The sequence below is a fragment of the Gopherus flavomarginatus genome, chromosome 7 (assembly GCF_025201925.1).
Source record: "Gopherus flavomarginatus isolate rGopFla2 chromosome 7, rGopFla2.mat.asm, whole genome shotgun sequence".
NCBI lineage: Eukaryota > Metazoa > Chordata > Testudines > Testudinidae > Gopherus > Gopherus flavomarginatus.
Genome location: NC_066623.1, coordinates 37,825,777 through 37,842,927, shown reverse-complemented (window position 1 = coordinate 37,842,927; position 17,151 = coordinate 37,825,777). Strand labels below are relative to the sequence as shown.

The 17,151-nt window shown below is 44.3% G+C and overlaps 3 protein-coding genes across 5 annotated transcripts in view; all 3 read right to left on the bottom strand.

Annotated features, from left to right (window-relative positions):
* The window catches only part of LOC127055759 (protocadherin alpha-C2-like), a 267,861-nt gene extending 254,522 nt beyond the window's left edge, over nucleotides 1-13,339 (bottom strand). For 2 of the 3 annotated variants that reach the window (XM_050963075.1, XM_050963079.1), the window contains exon 1: nucleotides 3,512-3,842. In XM_050963075.1, coding sequence (XP_050819032.1) covers nucleotides 3,512-3,739 — 228 coding nt within the window. In that variant the 5' untranslated portion in view covers nucleotides 3,740-3,842. Of the gene's footprint in view, nucleotides 1-3,511; nucleotides 3,843-13,038 lie in introns of those variants that run through there. The other variant, XM_050963076.1, reaches the window with a different exon arrangement.
* Nucleotides 1,363-3,118, bottom strand: LOC127055195 (protocadherin alpha-3-like). Its single transcript, XM_050961908.1, is given in 2 exon segments — nucleotides 1,363-1,500; nucleotides 1,502-3,118. Coding segments are annotated over 2 exon segments (1,692 nt in total). The 5' UTR covers nucleotides 3,056-3,118.
* On the bottom strand, nucleotides 10,801-12,723 carry LOC127055194 (protocadherin alpha-13-like). The gene has a single exon (XM_050961907.1). It carries the CDS (start codon nucleotides 12,721-12,723, stop codon nucleotides 10,801-10,803), a length of 1,923 nt encoding a protein of 640 aa, XP_050817864.1.
* Nucleotides 13,340-17,151: the final 3,812 nt, after the last annotated feature.

Genomic DNA, 17,151 nt, shown 5'->3' with positions numbered 1-17,151 from the left:
TGGTACAAAATAAGAGACAGTGACTTCCTCATCTCTTCTCCTCCCCCATCACTATTCAGAGCAGAAAAATAGCTTGAAAGACAATGGTGTATCATTGAACTGGGGGGAGTGGTCCTGACCTGGAGGTTTTCCAGCCAGTATAGACGGCTGAAAGCTGAGATGAGAGAAACCTGTTTGTTTTTAAACGTATTGGGTTTCGTAAAGTTTAGGAATTAGCTTCCATGTTTCTTTTTTTATTTCTTTTGTAACCAACTCTGACTTTTATGCCTTTCACTTGTAAATCACTTAAAATCTATATTTCTCTAGTTAATAAACTTGTTTTACTGATTTATCTAAACCACTGTTGGAGGAATTTTTACAAGGGTCAACAGGATTGGTGCATATTCGTAACCCATTGTCACAATGACGGACTAATTATGAGCTGGTATGGTCCAGTGGGCTACTTAACAGTACAAGACACACATTTCTGAGGGATAAGGCTGGGACTGAGGGATCTGCGGGTGTCACCCTGTATAGACTCATAGATGGTTGGGAGAGCATTCATGTATTCAGCTCTCAGTGACTTTACATGCTAGTGGCTGTGAGAGAGCACAGTCTAGAGCAGGGGTAGGCAACCTATGGCATGCGTGCCAAAGGCGGCACACGAGCTGATTTTCAATGGCACTCACACTGCCCAGGTCCTGGCCACCAGTCCGGAGGGCTCTGCATTTTAAATTAATTTTAAATGAAGCTTCTTAAACATTTTAAAAACTTTATTTACTTTACCTACAACAGTAGTTTAGTTATATATTGTATACTTATAGAAAGAGATCTTCAAAAATGTTAAAATGTATTACTGGCACGCAAAACCTTAAATTAGAGTGAATAAACGACGATTCGACACACCACTTCCAAAAGGTTGCGGACCCCTGGTCTAGAGGGGTTGCTGTTCTGTCAATAAAGTAGTGTAAAAGGCATCCCAAGCTGGAGAGCTAAGGGGACACAGCAGTTCAGCTTGCACTCTGGTGAAACTCACAACCTTACTGGTCTGAACTGATGAAGAAAGAAAGAAAGAAAGAAAGAAAGAAAGAAAGAAAGAAAGAAAGAAAGAAAGAAAGAAAGAAAGAAAGAAAGAAAGAAAGAAAGAAAGAAAGAAAGAAAGAAAGGTCACTTTCATAATGATTAAAAACCTCTCCACTACTAATAGCTCAACAACTTCTACCAAAAGATGAATATAGTTTTAGATTAGGCATCAGTAAAATATACCCATTAACCATATATGAATCAAGAATATCATTTGTTCTTGTCAACAATTATACATTATTTTAGCATTTCTTAAATACCAGAAATAACACTAAGAGCCCTATAAACCCCTAAGGGAACTCACCTGTCCACTTGAATTCGGTGTAAGTGTCTGCTGTATCTCTTTCTTCCCGTTCGCCGTAGAGTTAGGGAAGTTGGGGCTGAAAACCATGAGATCATTCTTGGCGGTGCCTTCCCCTACACACAAGTTCCGGCTCTGGCGCTGGGAATAGGACCAACTCCCCACCTCGCTCGCGCACACCACGGTGGCTTTCCCAGGCCCGCACATCACTTCCGGACCCGGGTGGCATCTCAGGCCAACGTACACGACAATCACCAGCACAAACAGCCCGGACACCGAGCAAATGGCGATCATTAAAGACACGTTCATGTCAACCAAGGGCCCTTCGCTCCCGCCCCTTGGCCTCGAGTCCCATTTCACAGCCTGGGGACTCTCCACCAGGGACAGGCTGACAGTGGCTGTCGCGGACAGCGCCGGCTCCCCATGGTCCTTCACCAGGATCACGAGTCTCTGGCTGGGGCCGTCCGCCTCCTCCAAGGCCCGCGTCGTGCTGATCTCCCCGCTGTACACACCCACGCGGAAAGGCCCCGCAGCCCCGGGCTCCTGCACTTCGTAGCGAAGCCACGCGTTGTAGCCGGAATCCGCATCCACCGCTCGGATCTTGCCCACCACGTGCCCTGCGCCGGCCGACAGCGGAACCAGCTCGGGCCCTGGCGAGCCGCGGACCGAGCCAGCCGGGGACACTGCGGGCGCGTTGTCATTTGCATCCAGGACAAAGAGCTGCACAGTCACGTTCCCGCACAGCGACGGCAACCCGGCGTCCCTCGCGCTCACCTGGAACTGCAGCACTTGCAGCTCCTCGTAGTCCAAGGGCTGCAGGGCATAGATGTGCCCGCTCTCCGAGTGCACCGAGATGTAGCTGGACAGGGGCTGCTCTCCCACACTTCGCTCCACCACCGAGTAGCTCACAAAGGCGTTTTCCCGCAGGTCCGGGTCCGAGGCAGACACGGTCAAGAGATGGGCCCCGGGCGGGTTGTTTTCCTTCACAAACACCGTGTAAACGGGCTGAGGGAAAGCGGGGGCGTTATCGTTCACATCCGAGATCGCCACCAAAATGCTGCTGCTGGCCGAGAGAGACGGGGCCCCTTCGTCTCTGGCTGTCACCACGATCTTATATTCAGACACTCGCTCCCGATCCACGGCCTCCGCTAGCACCAGCGAGTGATAATTCTTAAAGGTGGAGATGAGCCGAAAGGGCAGGTTCGGGGGGATGGAGCAGGTGACTTTGCCGTTGTCTCCCGAGTCCCGGTCAGAGACGCTAATAAGAGCCACCACTGTCCCCGGGGGAGCATCCTCCGGCACCGGCAGGGAAAGGGAAGTCACGGCCAGCTCAGGGGCGTTATCGTTCACGTCTAAAACTTCTATCAAAATTTTGCAATGTCCGACCATTGGAGCGTGACCTTCATCTGTAGCTCGGACTTGAATTTCATACAATTTAGTACCTTCAAAATCCAATTCTCCTTTGATTCTAATTTGTCCAGTATGAGAATCTATTCTGAACGTGTCTTTTACTTCGGGAACAATAAGAGTATTAAAGGAATATGCAATATCCTTATTAATCCCCTCATCCAAATCGGTGGCATTGAGTTTGATGACTAACTCCCCAACCGTTGTGTTTTCCGTTAAACTGACCTCATACACGGATTGACTAAAGACAGGCACGTTATCATTCACATCCAGCACCGTGATCATCAGCTGAACTGTGCCGGTGAGCTCCGGTTTGCCCCCATCTGTGGCCGTGAGTAATAAATTATGAAGAGGGATTTCCTCTCTGTCAAGTGACTTCCTTAACACTAGCTCAGGAGATTTGCTTTTGTCGTTTTTCTTTTGTACATCTAGAGTGAAAAATTCGTTAGAGCTCAGTTTATAGGTTAGCTGCGAGTTTGTACCAATATCTGCGTCTGAAGCGCCCTCTAGTGGGAAACGCGAACCCGGCAGTCTTGATTCTGATATAAACAGATTTAATTCATTTACGGGGAACACAGGAGCATTGTCATTTATATCCTGTATCTCCACATCCACGTGAAATATCCTCAGGGGTTTGTCCACTATCACCTCCAGGTCAATGGCGCACAGGGGGCTCCGCCCGCACAGCTCTTCCCTGTCTAGTTGCGAATTCACAAACAAAACGCCGCTCCGCAAATTTACCTCAAAATAGTCTCTCCTGCCGCTGGAGACCATCCGGAACATCCGAGACACCAGCTCCGCCACCTCCAGCCCCAGGTCCTGGGCCAGGCGGCCCACAAAGGTGCCGTGTTTGGATTCCTCCGGCACGGAATAACGGACCTGGCCGCTGCCCACCTCCCAGGCCGTGTGCAACAGAACCAGCCGCAGCAGCTGCCTGGTTACCAGGGAGTCTCGCCGGAAAACAGCCATCGCAGAAACACTCCTTTCAAAATTCTCTGGCTAAGACGTGGCGAATGCAAATAATTTTAAAATATATTTTAAGCCTTGTTTTTGCAAACTGCTCCGTCTGATCCCTCTGCTTCCGGTTTGATCCGCCCTTTGATATTGCTGTGGTTCGCAGTACAAACCACTGAGGGGCTTTCTATTTACTTTCTCACCGAAGGCCTTTTTTGGTCTATAGCGACACCATGTGATTAAATGTAGAAATGCAACATAATTGTTATGATTATTTTTATTTCATATGCTTGTATTTTTTTTCTTATTGTTCTTATTCTTGTCCCTTTTCCAGAATATGTTTACAATACGTTTTTAAATTGTATAGAAATACGCGTATTTTAATTTGTGATAACTTAGGGTATATTGAAATACATTGTTTTTATTATATATTCAGTGGTAACATTAGTAGCCCCTGTGTGCCGATAACGCTTCTTTTCATTGTATGAGACTTTATCGTGTTCAGTGTTTATTTTCTGTTGTGATGACTTCAGAATATGAGTCCCTTAAAAAACTGCGATCTTCAAAACAACTGGAGGGTTTATGAAATACATAATTTGGTTTATCATCTTATAACCTGCCTGTTTTTTCTATTATTTTATCTTCGTTATCATGTATGTACGCGGCACATTTACATTCTACTATACAGATACCGAACATCGATTCCCTGCCTAGACTCTTCTTAGGAGCTGATTCGTACCTACTAAGCCTCAGTGGCGTTACTGGGATCAGTAAGTAACGTGAGTAAGAGATTGCTGGCACGAGTTTAGAAGCTGATATGATGAAGTGCACTTAGCTATTTAATTATTGGACGCTGTACAATTTCTTAGTATCCATCGATCTCTATGATCACACACAGCTGAAATCTATTTTCTTGCCGCTTGTCTCCACACAGGAAAATTCCCCCCTAATTTCTCATCCATAAAGAATAATAATTCGAAGTGCAGCGTTTGAGAGTAAGCAGAAGAGGCAAAAAATAATGGGTTGTAATTGAATTAGTATCTCTTAATTCTCCTTCAGTAGTCACCATTTATCCTGTATTTTTATTATTTAAATACATGGGGGAATCATGACAATTCTTATTTCTGACTGGCATCAATACCCGCTGTGAGGAAATTCATTTTTCAGAACTTATTGGGTTTTTCCCATACATGCTTGATATTTTAAAAATATTTCCCCCATCTAAATAGTCTATTTATTATTGTTGTTGTTCTTGCTGCTGCTACTGCGAAGAAGAAGAAGAAGAATTTACATTCTTTTAACAACACTCATTCTCTGGGATCCAAACTGTCTTTCAGATTCTACATAAGGATCACTCACCTGCTGGGCTGGGATGTAGCAATATGTAAATTAATCACGTTAGCCAGTTTGTATTATCAATATATACAACCGCTTTTAGAAGAGCAAGTGCACAGCACTATATCTAATTATAAATGCTGTGGAGAAATCCGTGGCAGATAACGATCTCCCCTCTGAGGACATTCGGTGTAGATGCATTCATATAAACAAAGCACAACAATGCAAAACACATTATAGGTTCTCCTCTACAATCAATTCTTTTCACATATTGTATTTAAAATATTAATTTGCATAGACTCTGATTTCATATCTGACTCTGCAGGGGCAAAGTAATCGGTGTCGAGGCCCTTCTCCACCTCTTCAGCTGCGGTAATATCTTCTGTCTCTTCCACAGACTTGAACGTTTAGAAATTGTCTTCAACTTCAGCGCTGATCGGGGAATAAACAACACCTTTCTGTCTGCTTTCCCCAAATCATTCGATTAAATAATGTCTTTGCATATTTTACCTAAAATTGTCATGTAAAGAAGGTAAACAGCTACTTTAGTTATCTTGAAAAGCAACAGGTGCGCTAGCGTCTGCAATAATTACGATATGAAATGACACCAAGATTCAAGTTATTAGTATGGCACATGCACAGATTTAGATGAGGGTCTCTTCTCCACCTTTAGAAAGTCTTTTAGTCACGAGCACTGGATGGGAGTCTCTAGTATCAGACAACTGTAATCATCCAGTTTAATTTTCTAAAAAGTGAACAAAGATTAGTAGACTCTAACCCACCAAGAACACCAGTAAGTCTCAGGTGTCTCCAAGGGGTCTTCTTCATGTCATTCATTTTGGAAAGCGACATATTGTCCCTTGCCAGGCCGAAAACAGTATAAGCACGGAATGAGGCTGTAGATTCTGGAAGAGTAGCTTTCTTCTTCTCAGTGCTTCGAAATCACTCCACAAATCTCTCATCTGTAGATTCGACTTTGCCCTTTATTTAACTAAAGGTCTGCAAATTAGCTATGACAGACAAATTTAGAAGCAGAGCAGAGCTCTTCATCCAAAGCCCATACTCTATTGCTGGGCTGCTCACACGCACATGGAGGGAGAGAGGCCATCATCTTCCCTGTCTATGTTCTACGACAGAAAAAAAACTTCTGCCTAGACAGGGGTTCTTGTTTTTCTAGGCAAGACACATCTCAGACACGTGCGAAGCAATTCCAGAAGAGAAGGACAAAAGAAATGCTCAAAACCAAAATCAAATACAGAAAATGAAGATTAGTGGTGCTTGTATGAGCTCTGCTCCCCTCATAAGGTTATTACCTCTCAAAATATTTTTGAAAGATTAATAATTTGGAATCGTTAAGCAAAATGTGAAATCAGTCAGTAAAAGGGAAGAATATAGGATTATTTAGAAAGTATGAGATTGTTTAATGCCTAATCCCTATAAAACAATTTATGATCATTTACTTTGCATTTATCAGCATTTAATTTCATCTGCTGTTTTTTTGCCCAGTCACCCAGTTTTAGGAGATCCCTTTTAACTCTTCACAATCTGCTCTGACTTCACAATCTTGAGTAATTTTGTATTATCTGCAAACTTTGCCACCTCACTGTTTACCCCTTTTTCCAGATCATTTATGAATATGTTGAAAATAACTGGTCCCAGTACAGATCCCTGGAAAACACTATTTACCTCTCTCCATTCTGGAAACTGACCATTTATTCCTGCCTCTTGTTTCCTGTCTTTTAACCAGCAACTGAACCATGAGAGGACCTTCCCTCTTATTCCATGACAGTTTACTTTGCTTAAGAGCCTTTGGTGAGGGACCTTGTCAAAGGCTTTCTGAAAGTCCAAGTACACTGTTATCTACTGATCATCTAAAAGAATTTTAGTAGATTGGTGAGGCATGATTTCCCTTTACAAATGCCATATTGACTCTTCCCCAAAATATAATGTTAATCTACCTGATAATATTGATCTTTATTACAGTTTCAACCAATTTTCCTGGTACAGAAGCCAGGCTTGCCAGCCTGTAATTTCCATGGTCACCTCTGCAATCTTTCTAAATAATTGGTGTCACCTTAGCTATCCTCCGATCATCTAGCACAGAAGCTCATTTCCGTGATACCATACCATATTTAGGAGTTCTGCAATTTCATATCTGAGTTTCTTCAGGCCTCTTGGGTGAATAGTCTATCCTCTAGCCCTGGTGACTTATTACTGTTTAAAGTATCAATTTGTTCCAAAACCTCCTCTATAGACACCTCAATCTGGGACAGTTCCTCAGGTTTGTCACATAAAGAGAGTGGCTCAGTGTGAAAATCTCCCTCACAGTCTCTGCAGTGAAGACCAATGCAAAGAATTCATTTAGCTTCTCTGAAAGGGCCTCCTCTTAGTTGAGTGCTCCTTTAGCACCTCAATTGCCCAGTGGCCACACTGGTTGTTTGGCAGCTTCCTGCTTCTGGTGTATTTTAAAATAATTTTGGCTTTTTGTTTTTATGTCTTTTCCTAGTTGCTTTTCAAATTCTTTTTTTGGCCTGCCTGATTATACTTTAACACTTGACTTGCAGAATGTATGCTCTTTTCCATTTTCTGTAGTAGGATTTAACTTCCAATTTTTACAGGATAGCTTTTTGCCTCTAAATGGACTTTTTTACTCTGTTGTTTAGTCATAGTGGCATTTTTTGCTCCTCCTGCTTTGTTTTTTAATTTGGGTATTCATTTAGTCTGAGCATCTACTATAGTATTTTTTCAATGTTTTCATGCAGTTTGCAGGCATTTCACTCTTTTGGCTGTTCCTTTTAATTTCTGTTTAACTGGCTTCCTTATTTTTGTTTAGTTCCCGTTTTGGAAGTTAAACACTAATGTGGTGGGTTTCTTTGGTATTTTCCCCCTTACACAAGGATGTTAAATTTAATTTTATTATGATAGCTATTACCCAGTGGTTCAGCTACATGACCTGTGGGACCATCTCCTGTGCTTCACTTAGAACTGTCAAGAATTCTTTCTCCTCTTGTGGGTTCCAGGACTAGCATCTTAAAGAAGCACTTATTAATGGTATCTAGAAACTTAATCTCTGCAGCCTGGCTTGAGGTGATATATATCCAGTCAACATGAGGATAGTTGAAATCCCCCCTTATTATTGAGTTTTCTATTTTTATAGCCTCTCTAATCTCCTTAAGCATTTCACAATCATTGTCACCATCCTTGTCAAGTGGTTGGTAGTATATTCCTACTACTATATTATTCTTATTTAAGCATGGGATTTCTAACCATAGAGATTCTATTGCACAGTTGAATTTGTTTAAGATATTTACTCTATTTGACTCTGTGCTTTTCTCACATACAGTGCCACTCCCACAGGAGCACAACCTGCTCTGTCATTACTATATATTTTGTATCCAAGTACCACTGTTTCCAGAGATTGTCATCATTCCACCAAGTATCCTCATTTAATACCAAATTCAAGATATCAAATTCACCCATATTAGTTGTCAAGGTTCCTTCCCCACTCTGAACTTTAGGGTACAGATGTGGGGACCTGCATGGACACTTCTAAGCTTAATTACTAGCTTAGATCTGGTATCGCTGCCACCCCCCGCCCCAAGTACTACCTTTTTCCCTGGATAGTCTTGAGGGACTTCACCAATTTCCTGGTGAACACAGATCCAAACCCCTTGGATCTTAAAACAAGGATAAATTAACCATCCCCCTCCCTTTCTCCCACCAACTCCTGGTGAATCCAGATCCAACTCCCTTGGATCTAAAAAACAAGGAAAAATCAATCAGGTATTAAGAAAAAGGCTTTTAATTAAAGAAAAGAAAGGTAAAAGAAAACCCGTATCGGCGGGTTAAAATCGATTGCTCGGGGATCGATATATCGTGTCTAATCTAGGCGCGATATATCGATCCCCGAGCACGCTTATATCAATTCCGGAACTCCATCAACCCCAACGGAGTTCCGGAATCGACACGGAGAGCCGCGGACATCGATCCCGCGCCGTCTGGACAGGTGAGTAATTCGATCTTAGATATTCGACTTCAGCTACGTCATTCACGTAGCTGAAGTTGCGTATCTAAGATCGATTTTCCCCCCCTAGTCTGGACGAGCCCTCACAGACAACAGATTCCAAACACAGAGGATGTTCCTCTGGGCAAAACTTAGTTACACAAAAAAATTACCCAAATACCCAATTTTGATAATTCCCTAATGGTACCAAGACAAGTTACAAAGAAAATAAACATAAACCTATTTATCCCTTTCTAAAACTTACTACTCTGATAAGAGGCTGGTTCCTTGATCTTTTTCACTGGGGCTGAAACTGAAACTCTAAAGAAAAACTTCCCTCCTTCCTTTTGAAACATCTTGTTCCCCCATTGGTTCCTCTGGTCAGGTGTCAGCTAGGCTAGGCAACTTCTTAATCTTTTACAGGTAAAAGAGGCATTAACCCTTAACTATCTGTTTTTGACATTAGTATTTAGACTTTTAGCATTTTCATATGAGCACCTATAAAATTTGTCACTTTTTAGTTATCTGCCTTCATGTGATGTAACTGAATGGGACTTTTTTTCATTTGACTGTGTCTCTTCACTTTCTATCAGTACTACATGAAATAAACAAAAACTTTAAAAATCTCATCTTAATTTTTTCTTACTGAAATAGCGACACTTAAAATGCCCAACAGATGAGGATATGTTACAGACAATGTCTCAAATTCAGATTTTAAAAAATACCAAGTAAGCAGGGCCCGCTTTAGGCCCATTCGACCGATTCCCTAGAATCGGGGCTCTGCCTTAGGCCCTTTTGAATTTTTTTAATTCACTCCCGCGCCCCTGGCCAGAGCGCTGACAGGAGCGCCGCAAGCCTCGCGGCCCCGCTCTCCCAGCCGGAGCGCAGCAAGCCCAGCGGCCCCGCAACCCCGGCCGGAGCTCAGGTCAGAACGCAGCAAGCTCAGCTGCCCACCTCTCCCGGCGGGTAATCTGAAGTGCTGGCGAAGACTGGGAGCGCTGCCCGGTGAGCACAAGCCTCGCCCCCCACCCCCCGGAATCGGGCCCTGCACCTGCTAAAGCCGGCCCTGCAAGTAAGGACTCACCTTTCCAATGGAATTTTGTGTAAACTAATGCTTCTTTTCTGTGGCCTGAGGGACATTGGGATTATCAACAATGAAAACATTTCTGGGTGAGATTTTGCTCAAATGCAAATATTTTTTAGAGTTTTTTAAGAAAAAAACAAATTCACACGAAGGACAGTACCTATGAGGATGTTTTCACGAACACCATACAAACCTAAATTTGCAAAATAGGTTACTGCGAAGTATAGGATCACTGAGAAAAGAAACACACTGGAACAACCAGACTTTCTTATCAACCACACAAATGCTGAAAGTCATAGTATTCATAGAGAAAATCTAGGGTAGATTTCTTTAAAATATATAGGTCTGAAGAAATAGAAATTAGTGAAAGGGAATGGGACCCTAACGTAAATACGTGTCGCCTAACATGTGCTAGTATGATCATATCTATTTCCACCAATGGAAAAGATGTTCACCATTTATTTTAAAATACTAGTATGGTTTTTTTTAAATGAACAACTTTTTCCTTAAATTTGCAACCGCTAAGGAGTTTACGTCGACTCATACTATTAATAAAAAAGCTGTTCCCATAACAAATTACCGCTCATCTGCTTTCCAATAGCCCGTCTGGGAAATTTTTCTAAACGCGATTTCTACGTAAATCATGGTTTTCACTTAGACCACATTATGAAATCCTAATACTGTAGCTAATATAAAAATCCTGTAAAAACGTTTATATCTCACATATTTTTGTGAATGAACTACAAGACTAACCTGTCCATCACAGATTAACTGCTCCCGTGTCCAGTTCCCCTCAATCTTCGAAGAGGAAGGGAAGTTGGGGCTGAAAACCATGAGATCATTCTTGGCGGTGCCTTCCCCTACACACAAGTTCCGGCTCTGGCGCTGGGAATAGGACCAACTCCCCACCTCGCTCGCGCACACCACAGTGCCTTTCCCAGGCCCGCACATCACTTCCGGACTCGGGTGGCATCTCAGGCCAACGTACACGACAATTACCAGCACAAACAGCCCGGACACCGAGCAAATGGCGCTTATTAAAGACACGTTCATGTCAACCAAGGGCCCTTCGCTCCCGCCCCTTGGCCTCGAGTCCCATTTCACAGCCTGGGGACTCTCCACCAGGGACAGGCTGACAGTGGTTGTCACGGACAGCGCCGGCTCCCCATGGTCCTTCACCAGGATCACGAGTCTCTGGCTGGGGCCGTCCGCCTCCTCGAAGGCCCGCGTTGTGCTGATCTCCCCGCTGTACACACCCACGCGGAAAGGCCCCGCAGCCCCGGGCTCCTGCACTTCGTAGCGAAGCCACGCGTTGTAGCCGGAATCCGCATCCACCGCTCGGATCTTGCCCACCACGTGCCCTGCGCCGGCCGACAGCGGAACCAGCTCGGGCCCTGACGAGCCGCGGACCGAGCCAGCCGGGGACACTGCGGGCGCGTTGTCATTTGCATCCAGGACAAAGAGCTGCACAGTCACGTTCCCGCACAGCGACGGCAACCCGGCGTCCCTCGCGCTCACCTGGAACTGCAGCACTTGCAGCTCCTCGTAGTCCAAGGGCTGCAGGGCATAGATGTGCCCGCTCTCCGAGTGCACCGAGATGTAGCTGGACAGGGGCTGCTCTCCCACACTTCGCTCCACCACTGAGTAGCTCACAAAGGCGTTTTCCCGCAGGTCCGGGTCCGAGGCCGACACGGTCAAGAGATGGGCCCCGGGCGGTTTGTTTTCCCTCACAAACACCGTGTGAACGGGCTGAGGGAAAGCGGGGGCGTTATCGTTCACATCCGAGATTGGCACCAAAATGCTGCTGCTGGCCGAGAGAGACGGGGCCCCCTCGTCTCTGGCTGTCACCATGATCTTATATTCAGACACTCGCTCCCGATCCACGGCTTCCGCCAGCACCAGCGAGTGATAATTCTTAAAGGTGGAGACGAGCCGAAAGGGCAGGTTCGGGGGGATGGAGCAGGTGACTTTGCCGTTGTTTCCCGAGTCCCGGTCAGAGACGCTAATAAGAGCCACCACTGTCCCCGGGGGAGCGTCCTCCGGCACCGGCAGGGAAAGGGAAGTCACGGCCAGCTCAGGGGCGTTATCGTTCACGTCTAACACTTCCACCAAAACATTGCAGTGCCCAGCCAAGGGATGTGGATTTTTATCTGTAGCCTCGATTTGAATCTCGTGTAAACTAGCGTCTTCGAAGTCCAGTTTTCCATTCACTCTCAGTTCACCACTCTTTGAATCTATGCTAAACATGGAGCTTTCAGTGAGCGGAGTGACACTGCGAACTGAATATATAATATCATTATTTATTCCCTCATCCGAATCTGTAGCGTTGAGTTTAATTACTAGTGATCCGTTTGGAGCATTTTCTAGTAACTGGACTTTATAAAGTGACTGATTAAATACAGGCGCGTTATCATTCACATCTAGCACCGTGACCACCAGCTGAACTGTGCCAGTGAGTTCTGGTTTGCCCCCGTCTGTGGCAGTGAGTAATAAACTGTGCTCAGGGGTTTCCTCTCTGTCCAGTGGTTTCCTTAATACAAGGACTAACGATTTACTTTTTTCATCATTCGTTCGCATATCTACAGTAAAATGTTCACTTGGGCTGAGTTTATAAATTAGCACAGAGTTTGTACCAATATCTGCGTCTGAAGCGCCCTCTAGTGGGAAACGTGAGTCGGGTAATCTCGATTCTAAAATAAACAGATTTTCTTTATTTTCAGGGAACACAGGAGCGTTGTCATTTATATCCTGTATCTCCACTTCCACGTGAAATATCCTCAGGGGTTTGTCCACTATCACCTCCAGGTCAATGGCGCACAGGGGGCTCCGCCCGCACAGCTCTTCCCTGTCTAGTCGCGAATTCACAAACAAAACGCCGTTCTGCAAATTTACCTCAAAATAGTCTCTCCTGCCGCTGGAGACCATCCGGAACATCCGAGACACCAGCTCCGCCACCTCCAGCCCCAGGTCCTGGGCCAGGCGGCCCACAAAGGTGCCGTGTTTGGATTCCTCCGGCACGGAATAACGGACCTGGCCGCTGCCCACCTCCCAGGCCGTGTGCAACAGAACCAGCCGCAGCAGCTGCCTGGTTACCAGGGAGTCTCGCCGGAGAAAAGCCATCGCGGACACAGGGCGGTGTCGCTTATCCAATTAAATCCCAGGTTATGCCAGATAATAAGTATGCTTTAATATATCCGGCCACGTCTATGTAGAGGTTTAATTCAAGTACAATGTCAGGCAATCCTGGTGAATATCTGATTTGCTGCAGATTTTAGTATGGGGACGGGGGGAGGAGCTGTATTTTTCCCTTTCTATGAAAACGTATTTTTAGTCAACAGCGGCACCTTGTGACATAAATATATAAAGTCCGGTACTAGCTATTCTTTTTCCTTATATTTAATGACTCTTAACAACTTTCCTCTTGTCATGGGCACTGTTTAATCATTAGTCCGAGGCCTAATATACTGATCTTCCAAATAGTTCCCCCTTTTCTTTTCTGAAGGAAAGAAATCGCTTAAATTATGTTTATGATTTTATTGGTAAATATCAACTATTTTGAACAAGTTTTTGAAGATTTTCTTGACATATGACCTTAACTTCAGAGCAGACAATCGTCAAAGATCTGGAACAAGTCTAATACTCGGAAGTTTCTTTCATAAATTCTGTTTTGTTGAGGCGTGGCTGTTGAAACTGCTGTGGTTAAGATCGCTGCAAACAATATTATATTCGTGATATTTAGTTTAATGTCTAACTTAATTGTATATCATACTTGTTTTCACTTTGGCAAACAGAGAGTCTCTATAACAGGTGCATATGGATCTTACATATATCTGAATGCAGACTGGAATAAAGTAGTGATGAATATATAACAGAGACAAGATAGGTGAGGTAGTATCTTTTATTGGATCAACTTATGTTGGTGGAAAGGTCAAGATTTCGAGATTCACAGAGCTTTTCCTAAGATCTGGAGAAGATAAGCAGATTGCCCAAGCTAAATACCCGGTGGAACTGATCCTTATGCATAAGGGGTTCACACAGGTTTCAGGAGAAAGAAGAGCTCTGTGAAACTTAAAAGTGTGTCCTTTCCACCAACATAAGTTGGTCCAATAAAATACATTTAATTACCTCATCTACCTTTTCTCTATCATATCCTAGGACAAACTCGGCTCCAGTAATAATGCAAACAATTATGGATGTAAGCAGAGTCAGGATAAGCTCTACCCTGACATCTGGTGGAAAGAATTTCAGAAAGTGTATTTGCATAGGCACACCTACCCCGTCCCAGGCTGCCGAGCTGTGGGACTGCTTTGTGACAAATGACTCAACCTCAGTTGGGTGGTACTTGCTAGACAAGGGACATGGGTTCCAAAACCCAGTGAATTGAGAGAGGCTGGGGACAGGTATTTGTGCCTGGTGGTGCAGTCTCCTTGTGGAGCCAGAAGCACCAGTTCTACCCCTTCCTCTCTCCACTGTGGAATGTCAGAGTTTATTTTTTATTCCCATAAGAATCTAGATACAGGTTACTGAGTGGAACTCACTTTGGGCTAATGGTGCACTAGCACTGGGGCTCCCCTACTATGAGCTGAAATCACTAAAGAGCTGAAATTACTGAGCTGAGAGCATTGAGTACTGTGCTAACTAGTGGGGGAGCCTGACGCTATACTGTGGAACAGAGCAGCTGGCGGAGTGGAGCAGTTTGTGGGGATGGCTGGAGCGGATCATGGGACAGCTGGTGGAGCAGAGCGGCTGGCAGAGCGGAGTAGCTGTGGGACGGGTGGAGCGGCCCACAGAGCAAGCAGAGCTGAGCAGTTTGCAGGGACAACTGGAGCAGCTCACGGGACAGCTAGTGGAGCAGAACAGCTGGTGGAGCGGAGCAGTTTGTGAGGACGGCTGGAGGAGCAGAGTGGAGCGGCTGGTAAAGTGGAGCAGTTTGTGGAGAAGGCGGGAGCAGAACCCACGGAGAGGCAGGGCAGTTGGCCCCGGACCACATAAGGTGCCCCTTTCTACCCAGGTTGGGGGGAGGGACCTCTGCAGATAGACTCTCGAACTTTGGGGCTGCACTGACCCAGGACAGAGACTTTTGGATCGTGGGACTTTTGGGACTGTGGGTGATTTGGGGGTTGCTGGACTCAAGAGCCCAGGAAAGAGGACACAGCCCAATTTCCTGGAGTGGGTCTTTGCTCACAGTTGGTCTATGAACTCTAGTTGAGGTGTTTTCCCAATTTAGTGTTTGTTGTTTATCTCATGTAATTAAACCTTTTCTGCTACACCGAGACTCTGTGCTTGTGAAAGGGGAAGCATTGCCTCTTTGAGGCGCCTAGGGGTGTGTGTAAGATTTTCCCAGGTCACTGGGTGGGGGCTCGAGCTGGTTTGGCATTGGGTTATTGAAATGGAACCCCTGGATACTGAACCCGGCCCTTGTTGCTGTCAACTCAGAGGGGCAGAAGGGTTACATGAATGTATATGCTGCTGCCCATTAAGTTCATTTGGTGGCCCCTAGTTCTTATATTATGGGAACAAGTAAATAACTTTTCCTTTTTCACTTTCTCCACACCACTCATGATTTTATATACCTCTATCATATCCTCCCTTAGTCTCCTCTCTTCCAAGTTGAAAAATCCTACCCTCTTTAAACTCTCCTTATATGGGACCCTCTCCAACCCCTTAATCATTTTAGTTGCCCTTCTCTGAACCTTTTCTAATGCCTGTATATCTTTTTTGAGATGAGGAGACCACATCTGTATGCAGTATTCAAGATGTGGACATATCATGGATTTATGTAAGTGCAATAAGATATTCTCCATCTTATTCTCTATCCCTTTTTTAATTATTCCTATCATCCTGTTTGCTTTTTTGACTGACATTGCACACTGCATGGACTGTCTTCAGAGAACTATCGATGATGACTCCAAGATCTCTTTCCTGATTAGTTGTAGCTAAATTAGCCCCCATCATATTATATGTATAATTGGGGTTATTTTTTCCAGTGTGCATTATTTTACATTTAGCCACATTAAATTTCATTTGTAATTTTGTTGCCCAATCACTTAGTTTTGTGAGATCTTTTTGAAGTTCTTCACAGTCTGCTTTGGTCTTAACTATCTTGAGCATTTTAGTATCATCTGCAAACTTTGTTTACCCCTTTCTCAAGATCATTTATGAATGAGTTGACTTGGATTGGTCCTAGGACTGACCCTTGGGGAACACCACTGGTTACCCCTCTCCATTTTGAAAATTTACCATTTATTCCTACTCTTTGTTCCCTGTCTTTTAACCAGTTCTCATTCACTGAAAGGATCTTCCTTCTTATTCTATGACAACTTAATTTGTGTAAGAGCCTTTGATGAGGGACATTGTCAAAAGCTGTCTGGAAATCTAAGTACACTATATCCACTGAATCCCCCTTGTCCATATGTTTGTTGACCCCTTCAGAGAACTCTAATAGATTAGTAAGACATGATTTCCCTTTACATAAACCATATTGACTTTTGCCCAACAAGTTATGTTCTTCTATGTGTCTGACAATTTTGTTCTTTACTATTGTTTCAACTAATTTGCCCAGTACAGACATTAGACTTACTGGTCTGTAATTGACGGGATCACCTCAAGAGCCCTTTTTAAATATTGGCATTACATTAGCTATCTTCCAGTCATTGGTTACAGAAGCTGATTTAAAGGACAGGTTACAAACCCTAGTTAATAGTTCTGCAATTTCACATCTGAGTTTTTTCAGAACTCTTGGGTGAATGCCATCTGGTCCAGGTGACTTGTTACTGTTGTGTTAAGTTTATCAATTAATTCCAAAACCTCCTCTAATGACATTTCAATCTGTGACAATTCCTCAGATTTGTCACCTACAAAGGACAGCTCAGGTTTGGGAATCTACCTAACCTCCTCAGTGGTGAAGACTGAAGCAAAGAATTCATTTAGTTTCTCCGCAATGACTTTATCATATTTAAGTGCTCCTTTTGTATCTGGATCGTCCAGGGACCCCACTGGTTGTTT

Excerpts from the sequence above, each read along its gene's own strand:
- LOC127055194 (XM_050961907.1), bottom strand. The coding sequence starts at position 12,723 with ATGCGAACGAATGATGAAAAAAGTAAATCGTTAGTCCTTGTATTAAGG.